This window comes from Antrostomus carolinensis, unplaced genomic scaffold (genome assembly GCF_000700745.2).
Source record: "Antrostomus carolinensis isolate BGI_N321 unplaced genomic scaffold, ASM70074v2 scaffold2468, whole genome shotgun sequence".
In the NCBI taxonomy this organism is placed as follows: Eukaryota; Metazoa; Chordata; class Aves; order Caprimulgiformes; family Caprimulgidae; genus Antrostomus; species Antrostomus carolinensis.
This window is the reverse complement of record NW_010334838.1, coordinates 56,013-66,593: the sequence shown is the minus strand read 5'-3', so window position 1 is coordinate 66,593 and position 10,581 is coordinate 56,013. Positions and strand designations below refer to the sequence as shown.

At 37.2% G+C, this 10,581-nt stretch overlaps 1 protein-coding gene across 1 annotated transcript in view; it reads right to left on the bottom strand.

Annotated features, from left to right (window-relative positions):
• The window catches only part of COL28A1 (collagen type XXVIII alpha 1 chain), a 64,196-nt gene that overhangs the window by 16,170 nt on the left and 37,445 nt on the right, over positions 1 to 10,581 (bottom strand). The window contains exons 23-24 of the mRNA XM_010174305.2: positions 7,562 to 7,630; positions 5,360 to 5,428 (exon numbers count right to left, since the gene is read on the bottom strand). Of these exons, the coding sequence (XP_010172607.1) occupies positions 5,360 to 5,428; positions 7,562 to 7,630 (138 nt within the window). The remainder of the gene's footprint in view (positions 1 to 5,359; positions 5,429 to 7,561; positions 7,631 to 10,581) is intronic.

The following is a 10,581-nucleotide window of genomic DNA, read 5'->3' as shown; positions in this document are numbered from 1 at the left end:
CTGCTGCAATGCATTTTCTTACAATTATCTTGAATCCCTCTGAAACCTGCCAGAGGTGCCAGAGCTAAGGAGTGGATACACAGATAAGACTTTGCATTACAAGGTTTTTTTCAGGAGATCCTGGGTTGCTGTGGTCTCTCAAACAGCCCGTAAGCTGCTGTGCCAGAAGCTGAATGGGAGGCTACCAAACAAGTAAATGATTCCTTATGGCCCAGTATCCAATATACCTACAACCTGCTCTTAGACCAGCCCAGACCAAAAAGAGTGTAAGGGTGACTTGAAGCCATCTGCCTCTTCCTCCCACGGGTAACACATTCTTACACAGGATCATTGCAGGTGAAGGATCAAATTCTAGCCTCACATGCTTAGTTAATACCAGATGTCTCACTGAAAAGCTCTTTTGTAGAGCTTTATAGTGATCCTCAAATGTTCTGTATTTCTTGGCTTAGAGAAGACCATTTTTATTTTGTTTTATGAGTTGTGAAGTGGAGCAGTTCTTTCTTCTAAGGTGTGACATTAAACAGTCCTCCAGGGAATTCCTTTCAAGAAGGATTAGTACTGTTCTTTGATGAGGTCTAATTTATTTCTTGTATTGTGCTTGTAGACAAGCTTGTCACCACCAGCAAAATGGTGAACTAGAAAAACACCACTGAAACAAGAAATAAAGAGTTGAGTCAAGACAATGTAAAGAATGGGATTCCAATGTCTATTCCATACCATTTGCTCAATAAAATTCATTAAATGATCTAATGTTCACCTGAAAAAAAATCTTGTCTTCCAAATATGTCCATTTCATTTACTGTGAAGCATGTATATTTGATACTGAAACATGCAACACACAGTACAATACTCTGTTTAGTGAGAGTCAGCGGATGCAACAATATTTGTAAGAATATATTAAAAAAAAGACATTGCATCTCTACTTTACACACTTTAGTTCAAATAGATAGGGCCCAAGTTGCAAAAGTTGTTTATTTTGCAACTGGATCCAGCACAAATGTTCATGCACTAGGGACTATGCTAGGGGTTTCAACAACCCTTCTGCTATCCACTTACTGAGAATGAAGCTTGCTTTATTTCTAGCGCTGGGCTCTTGCTCTTGAAAGTCTGTAACCCAGCTCCTGGTTGGCAACAGTGCTTTTAAATCAATTTTTTATTATATTTTGACATTATGTGCTGCTGTTTTAATGCTAGAGAAAATAGGGTGCTGCCAGGATTGAATGCATCCCACATGTTCCAATTTAGTTTTCATGTGAATTTGACCTCTGATACATAAAATTCCTATCTAGCAGTCTGCACATATGTGAGCCATTTTTGAAAGTGGAGAGAACAGAGCTCTGATTCAGCTGAGTAGAACATTCCTATATAATGATGCTCAAAGGAATTTCAAATTAACTAGTGTGTAAATTTATGAGCCTCTTTTATCAAATAAATGTTCTTTTTTATATGCAGAAATTGTTGCTGTTCTTATACTATTTTTTTATGTGGAAGGGAGGAGAGGTAGCCAGTGCACTTATACTTCATTTGAAAAAATCCAGAAGGTTGTCCATTTTATGAACTAAGATCTGGGGGAATTCTTGCAATTCAAGTGAATTTTTTTTCCTTCTGGCACCTTTGCTACCAGGAAGTTACGTAGAGACTGTGGATTCAAAACTTTGTATAAGCAAACAGCAGCAAAAAAATCAGGGAGGGAGAAGAGATGTTTGCGTACTTTGTTTCTTTTTTCCCAGTGTACTCTACACCATGCCTAGTGGGGATGCACAGAACTAAATCACAGGCGTGACTTACCTATTCAGATAATGCAGGCTTTGGTGCAGCAGTCACACACTGCAAAAGCTACAGCTGCTCACCACTGCACTTCCCCCCATAGGATTAATGCACGAATCTAGGTGCATGATAAAAAATAAATTTACCTATTTTAAAGTAAAAAATATCAGATGTGTTTTTAACTCTTGATTGTTTTTAATTTTCTGACAGAGACTGTTAGATAAGCAGTACTCTGAGCATCCAGATTTGATGAGTAATATCACACTGCAACACAATCGAACCTGTAGATCCACGCAAAACTTTTGATAAAAAATTTCAAGTGAGCATGGTTTGCCCCAATTGTGTTGTGTTATTTGCAAAGGCAGTTACTCTACAGGGTTCTTTGTGAAACAACTCCTCCTAGAACAAGATGCCACTTCTCCATAACCCATGGATATGGTGCATTCTGAATCTACCCCAGGGCTGGTTATTATGAGTAGAAACTTCTGCTTGATAGGCATCTTCTAACTCTGTGTGTCCAACAATAAATCATGCTACAGGCCCAATAGCCATGAATTTGCAGCCTGATGTTTACACTGTGCAATGTGAGACCTTCCTGGTCTGCTCCTGTGGACTGCCTGGGGGAAGAGGTACATTAAGGGCACTTCCAGATCAGATCATCTAGTTTAGCTCCATCTGAAGAAAACCATTTCCTGGGTTGTGGGACCCCTCAGACCTCTTTTTGGTTGGGAACCCAAAGCACAGTAAATGGGTCCACTGGGAGATTCACTTCAACAGCACGTTTCAGATCCAGCCTAAAACACCTATGCAGATCACCCGAGAAGGCTCTGAGTCTGTAGGTGCAGCTGCCTGAACTAGACTGACTGCACGTGCTGAGCTCCTGCTCCTCAGGCTGTACCACACCCAGCTCCCACAGGCACAGGAGGCCCTGTTCTGTTAACCTGAAAACACAGCTTCCTACGCATCCATGCTTTTCAACAATTTGGTTCTTAGAATCAAGCTACCTAATTCTGACAATTTTTGTGACAACAGAGGTGACTTGTTGGAAACAAGGAAGAAACTTTAAATTTACATGACAACCCTAATCTGACCTGTAACTGTCAGAAAACACATGAGAATAGTGATAACAATTTATCAATTTGCCTTTGGCTAATCTTTTGCTAGCTTCTTTATAGCTAACGACCTAGGATAAGAACCTCTACTACTAAATATTCCATTATTCTATTTCCCGTGGTAATTAAATAGTATTAAATTATAAAAACCTCACCTCTTGGTCACAGCTATTTCACTTTTGCTCCAATTCAGGTTGAAGTGATGGGCCTATTGCCAAATTCATTAATTGGTAATGTTGAACTAACACAGCACAGGTCATATTCCTCCACAAAAAGATACTACCAAGAAACCTCCTTTACTAGTATGGTAATATTCACACTGCTCATGGGTGGGGAAGAGACTGACAAGTAAGGATTTGATGTCTTTATAAAAGAATATGAACAACTCACTTCAACTGGCAATGATTGGCATCATTTAGAGCTGAAAGTGAAAACTGTAAGTACTATAATAGCTGATCTATGATTTAATTAAATATATATGTTATTATATCACAAGACACAGCAGTTCCAGAATAACTGTGATAAAAAGACTAGATCCCATGTTCTCCACTGCAAAAACTGGATGTTTTCTTTTACTTTACAGCTTTTAACTCCTCCCCTCTAATGCATTTTATGATACCGTATTGTACTTCCATCATTCAGGACCTGGGTTGGACCTTTCCTAATAATTATACAGCCAAAGAATTGCTTGTCCCAGCAATTACATGAATTCATGATTATAAGAACAAAAGAGACTTGTGACCCACTCTTTGATTTCTCATATAAGACAGGCATTATGATTTTCCTAAGTTCATTTCTGTATACCTTGTATATTTGTGATACTTTTCAGAAACACAACCACAAACATTGATTTTAAAAATTCTAGTTGTGAGAAATTTCACTGCAATTATTCTACTGGTTTCTTTTCACTTAAAAAAAAAAAATCTTTTATTTCTATTTTGGACTGAACACAAATTTCTTTATATTAAACCCCTACATTCCCACTGAAATTCTGATCTATATTTCTCAGGTTTTTAATCTTTCAACCATGGCATCACAGTAGGAGATCACCTTATTTGATTACCTGACATGATCTTCCAATTCTGTTTCTTTGGGAAATACTGTTTTCCGGAATTATGCATTTAGGAAGTGAGGGGGAATTCCAGGCATAATGATGCCCCTAGACATTCTGTAGTCATAAGTCACATTTTTATGAATATCTGCCTTAATAATTTCATACAAGATCCTAGGATTTTAATGAAATGTTCTTCTGTAGTACCAAGAAAAATGTCTTATAAGACTGTATTATATTGTTTGATATCTCTTATTTGGACAGATATAACCTCATATTAAAAAAATCTAATTAGTTTAGCCATATGTATTTTCTGTAAGTCTGTATTGAATAACATAACTGAAATTACTTTTAGTTCCTTAGTAGTTTGTGTTATGTGCCAGACCTTGCATTACTTTACGTGAAATGTCTTGTATCGATAAGCAGTAATTCAGAACAGGAGTACAAAGCCAAGTTTCCCATTGTCAGGCCTTCCTATGGTCATTCTAAGGTCAGGTCATTCTAAGGATTAATGTCCTTCAGTTTTTCCTTTATTGTGGATATGTTTTTAAGAGGTTATTGTTGTTGTTTATTTTAAATGGGAATTCTCATGTTCTGGGAACTGAAGTTGAAAGTTCCTTCTGTTTGGGAAAATACTTGTTTGGGCAATATTTATTTTGCTTTCTCCTGCAACAGGCGGCCTGTTTCCTATTTCACATATGTAACAAGGAAATAATTAATAAAATCACTCTGTGGGGTATTTTAAAGCAATTTCTTGTATGATTTTAGTCTTAAATCTCTTTTTTCCACTTTTTAATAACATAGTAGTGACTTTAGAACACTTTAGCTATTCTGTGTTTTATGAAAACAAGTGTTTCAGTGTATTTCTGATCCCTTTATCAGGTTGGTTGTTTTTTGGTTTGTTTTGGGCTTTTTATCTGACAAATTTTGCCTTTAAACTAATATTATTTTTAGATGAAGGTTTATAGTCTTCTCTTAGGAATCTATTTCTAGGAACTTCAAAAATATCTCACTATTTCCACATAACCAACATTCTCCCTGACTCCTTTGGGGTCTCATCCCTTGCACTTCCATAGGAGAAAGAAAGTACATAATTACTAGGTGAAAGGAAGTTTATGAGGCAGTACTTTGCCTGTGTTGGATTCTGACTTCCACATGGAAACTCCAGCATCTAGAAACATCCTGGTTCTTTGGATGTATGAAAAACCTGCAGATCTGCATCAAATCTGAGGAGAAAGCACAAACTGGTTTGCATCTATCATGGCAGAAAAGTGTATCACAAGCTTTCCTTCTAACTGAAATGGAAAGTGGGAGACGACATCACAACATTTTGTCACATATATGTCATTCTAATCTAACGCATTTTTTCGGAAGATGTTTGTCTACCTTGTCTACTAGTCAGATGCATGTACAACCATTGAACAAATACCTTTGGTCCAGCATCTCCCACGCCTTTTGGGCCTGCTGGTCCTGGGGGGCCTGCAGGTCCTGGAGGTCCCTGGTACAGAAGAGGAGTAAAGCATGTCAATAGTTGTCCTAAAGGAAGAGTACTTGTGTTCTTTGACAAACAGGAGAATTTCAGCAATAGTTACTAATCTCTTTGGTTTTGCTGTATTTTGTCAAATTCTTTGCATTTCCAGTGTGTACTGAGCAACAGTCATCCTCAGTCGCAGATGGAAATCTGAAAACACTACCAGAGTGTTTGAAAAAAATGTCAGCTCTTGACTTAAGAACGTCGGAGTTGTTCTCAGCTCAGAGAAACCAGTGAGAAAGCAGACATTGCTTCATGATTCATATGCTGCAAACATTACACGTCTAGGGTACTAGAGCTAACCCATCTAAATTTGGGGGTTGGATAACCCTAACGTACTTTGGTGTATTTGTGTCTGATAGTCTGTTCTCCTGAACTCCCCACTCAATCTGTCACAGTCCCTTCAGCTGCCTTTCAGACTCTTGGAGGTATCCCCAGCCTCCCTTTCAGCATTCATAGGGTAGATGTCTCTGCCCCATCGTGCTACAGAGACTTAGCTACATAAAACTTGCCTGTGTCTGCCAGTGGTTTACAAAGTTGGTCTTTCCACATCATGAGGCATGGAAAGGCAGCCTGAGAAGAGGAAAGATGCATACTACAGAACAACAGAACCTTCACACATTTCAGGGACCTGCTCATGTGGCAGGGAGAAACACAACCAGCTTTTACAAAAGCCTGAGATTGAGTTGCAGAGAAGTATGACTCTTATGGCAGGTGGGAATCCTAGAATACACATGATCTCAGGAATACTACTGCAGAGCAGAACTGCTTTTTCTAATTGTCTAGTCACTAATAGAAATGCAGGAAGCGCATACACGTAAATTTGTCATCCCGTGACTGGGCAGACTACAACCAGCATTTGTAGTTTTATTTATCAATGGCTACCAAACCAGGCTGCTCTTGAATTCTTTGATTAATTAGAAATGAAAAGTTTTCAGCTTCTCACTGACCTCTCTGATTCTGTATCTACCAATATTTCTTTTTCATATAGTTTAAACAGATGTCTTAACTTTGAAGCTTAAAACCAGTTCCTATGAGGCATTTTAAGGCCTACTAAAAGTTTGTCAGTCATCTATTTGCATCACTGCCTTCTTCATGATTGCCTTTGTATTTGCTTTTAATTTTTATTTGAGATGACAGGAGGGCTTTTGCATGTCCTCTGTTTAATGGGTCTGGGTCCATTACTCGCACTCCTTGACCCTCCAACGAGTCTTGAGCTGGTCTAGAGTGCGTACATGCTATTAAATGTGTCAGGTACATGGCATTACACCAGGAATTCTGAGTGAATGTCCTCTGAACTAATTTTGATACCAAAGGATCTTCCCAGGATCAGTTTGAATGACAGGAAATTGGACTCAAGTCATGACTTATTTGTAAGCAAGCAGGTCCCACCTCAGTATATTTGGGAGTGTGTTTCTGGTTGCAGTTTGAAATAAAGATGGATAACAGACATAAAGAAAATAGTGTGAATCAGAGTTTGCCATGTGGTGGTTGAAGGATGGCAACAGTATTTCTACTTTCTAGTGAAAGGTTGGTCAAACACGTCTGTGTGGCTTTGAATGACTGAAATTTAGGATGATATGTGCTTGTAATGGAATGTGCCAGCTGGAATACTCAGCCATTAACCCCCTCTGGAGTTAACCATCAGAAAAGTAAGGTAGGGTAAAATCTTCAAAAAAGAGGATTTAAACCGCTGGTATGAAAAGCAGCTGAAAAACTAATGAATTGAAGGCTGCAAGATATGGCCAAGCAGATGTTATTAGAGACCTTGAACAAAGAATACTAAAGAAAAGGAACAGAGGGAAGGAGGGAAGGAAAAGAATTCAAAGCAGTGATTATATTAAACATGTACAAGCAGCCATGAAGATTTAGATGGAATCATATGGTATCCCTTTCATGATGCTGAAATGACTGCCTGTAGAACTGGCACTGTATCTAGGACAAGAAAGGACTTCAAAATATATATGAAATATTTAAATTATCTACAAGATGAAAGAGAAGATTAATTGCACTTAGTTAAGTAATTAAATATTGAGTTATCACAAAGTAATTAATTTTTTTTTTGTAGAACACAAAGTACAGAATTAAAATTGTACTTACAGCTTCACCTTTGTGGCCATCGCCTTTTGCTCCCCGAGGCCCAGGCAGTCCAGGTAGTCCTCGATTACCCTAAGTACAAAAAAGTAAGTCAGGCATTGTGCTAGTAACTGGATCATCACGATGTAATCGATATTAACAAATATGTAAGGAAACTATTTAATATCTTTTTGGAAATACAGAATAGCAGTTACCAGTTCTTGTAATCTGTTAGCAAAGCTCAGAATTTTTTGTGGGTTTTTATTGTCACTTCGATTGATCAAATTAAGATTTCAGAAGAATAGGAGTTCTCATTAGGAAATTATTAATTTCTAGATTTGTAGTTGCAGGGAGAAATCTTCAGACCATTGACTTTATCTTCAGTCAATGCAAAGTTACATATATATTTTTAAAAGTTAAACTTCTATGGCTTCAAGGGTGTCTTGACGTTTGAACACCAAATTTAACAATACCAAAACATAATGTGCCAGACTCAAGTTATCATATGTCATATATTTTGAATTTCCAGATAATCACATTGGTTCTCTCACACAGTAAAGGGAAACTGCATTCTACAAGGGAAAGAAGTAAAAGAAAGAAGTACAACTGGTTATAAGAAATATATAATTTGTCTCAGTTTAGCGTAAAATGCTTTGTATCAGGAGACAATCACTCCTTCTGTTGACTCTTCCGCTGAGTCCCACTAAAGATTTGTGCATTTGCAAAACCTCAATGCTTCCTTTAACGACCAGAAAAGAAGCAAATAGAAATCTTTTACTGTTCCCTCATTCCAGGGATAGTTTTCCTGACATTTAATGAGAAAATTAATAAGCTTGCAATAGACTGTTCTCCACAGAATCAAGAAAGAAAGCATATTACTTTGAGGTATCCCTCAAGATGCGCTGGCAATCTGTACTGTAGATGTTTACATGACAGCATCCCCAGTCAGAAATCTTTATTGATACTTGTCAGTCACACACCCACACCACTCCTCAGCACAGTTATCTACGTGGCCATACAAGGAGCACAGCCTTTGCCCAGTCCCACAGAACCAAGAAATGTAAATGGACTCTCCTGTAGAGTGTTGGAGGGTCAGTTGTTAATATACACACAGATGACATATCCTGAAGAATAATTACATACAAATAGCAAGTATTTTCCTGTCTATTCCAGTAAAAATAAATAGCTAGAAAAAAGAAATTACAAATGGCTGAAAACTGCTGTTTCATTGCTGCAATGTGCCTGGAAATTTCTGCAATAACATAATGCTTCAAGAAACCACAAATGGAGTCCTGATAGGAGCTCAGATCTCAGAACTGGTCTGTCTGTATATAGTCTCCATGACTGGAGAACAAACCAACTCATATTCTAGTTAGATATCCAACAAAACCAGACTTTGGGTCCATATTTCCTGTCCCATTAATGTCTCTACCATAGACACAAGCAATCAAATCTTAAGCAATTCAGCCCTGTCAAGGAAAAACAAAGGAGCTGCTTTGGCTCTCCTAAAGATATTCATAACAGGGTTAGGTTAGAAGGTAAGACAAAGTAGATTCAAAGTTTTGGTTAAGATTAAACCCTGAAACCACTTTAAGATGGAATTTGGGATAGGGATGCAAACATGCCTTACTGTTAAAGAAAACTATACATGGCAGGTCACTCCTGTATGAATCTCTCCCATTCTGCAGTCCAAAGGGATAGTTTCACTGGAAGACTTCCAACATAACCTGACCACCAGATTTAAACTTTATCAGCCCTGGAAGATGTTTCTTAATGTTTCCTAATTTTCAAATGATGGAATTCTGATCCAGTTCTGTGAAAATTTAACCAACAAGTGTGCTTCTAGTTCATGAACAGCTTTATAATGGAAAGGCAATTTTAGCTCTTCCTTATTCTTAGTACCCATAGTTCTTAAATTGTGGATAAAATGAGAAAAGTTTCAGAAATGTTTAATTTTTTTTTTTTTTTTTTTAAGGAAACCATGGCTCATGAGTTCATCTCTATTTTTACTTCTAATTCCACTGCAGTAAAAAAGGGCTAAACAGATGTTTTCATTTACTCTTAGAAGACCATTGTAAATACCGAATACATGTTGACACATTCTCTTCTGTAAGAATTGGGATTTTGTCAAGTGGCTGGTTTTGCCATTAGTAACAGAGCTATAAATCTACTTAAGTCAAATCTATGGCCAAATCTGCTATAAGAAGCAGTTCTCTAGTCCAGATTATTTAGTTTAATTTTTTTAATAGCTGCAACAAAAATACATAAGAGATGTCCCAGAAGCAATTCTGTGATTACTGCTTCCCACAGTTTTGTGGGGTCTGGAAAAGACAATCACAGTGACTCAGTCTAAGTCAGTGCACAGGCAACAAGGCCAGTGCCATTGGTGTCACAGATGGCATGCTGAATTTATTGATCTACTTTGACAACCTTTCCAGGGCAGGTTTTATTTTCTGAAGCAGTAATGTAAAGATAGTTTCTACAGTCTTTCAAAGAAAAAAAAAAACAAACACAAAAAAAAAACAGAATATAAACATAAATCTTGTGTCCATGGTTATTGTTAAGAAAAAAAACAACTGCCATAATCAAAACCTAAATGATTAAGTACACGACTGGACAATTAAGTAATGTTCATCACCTCTTTTTATACAAAAAACAGAGTAAAGTAGCATTCTATTTTATAGAGTAAGTAAATAAATTTAGAGTTTTTCAAAATTCAAAAATACAAGCTGCTGAACACATGTGGATCCATGTGCCATCCAGCATTCTCTGTTAGGTGTACTGGTAGAAGTCTGTCAAGCCAGGAGTAAAGCATTATTGGTATTCCTAAGGTGTTATTACACAAAAGTTAATACATTAAGTTGCTTTATTTTGAACTACATCATGTTAGGTACACATAAACTAATTAGTCTCTGAATTTGGGTCTATCAACTATATTCCCAAGAAGTGAAACATGGAGCTGAGTGGAACATTTTATGTGCAGATATGGTAAATACGAAAAAAAAAAAAAGGAAAAAAAAAAAAGGAAAAAAAAAAGGAAAAAA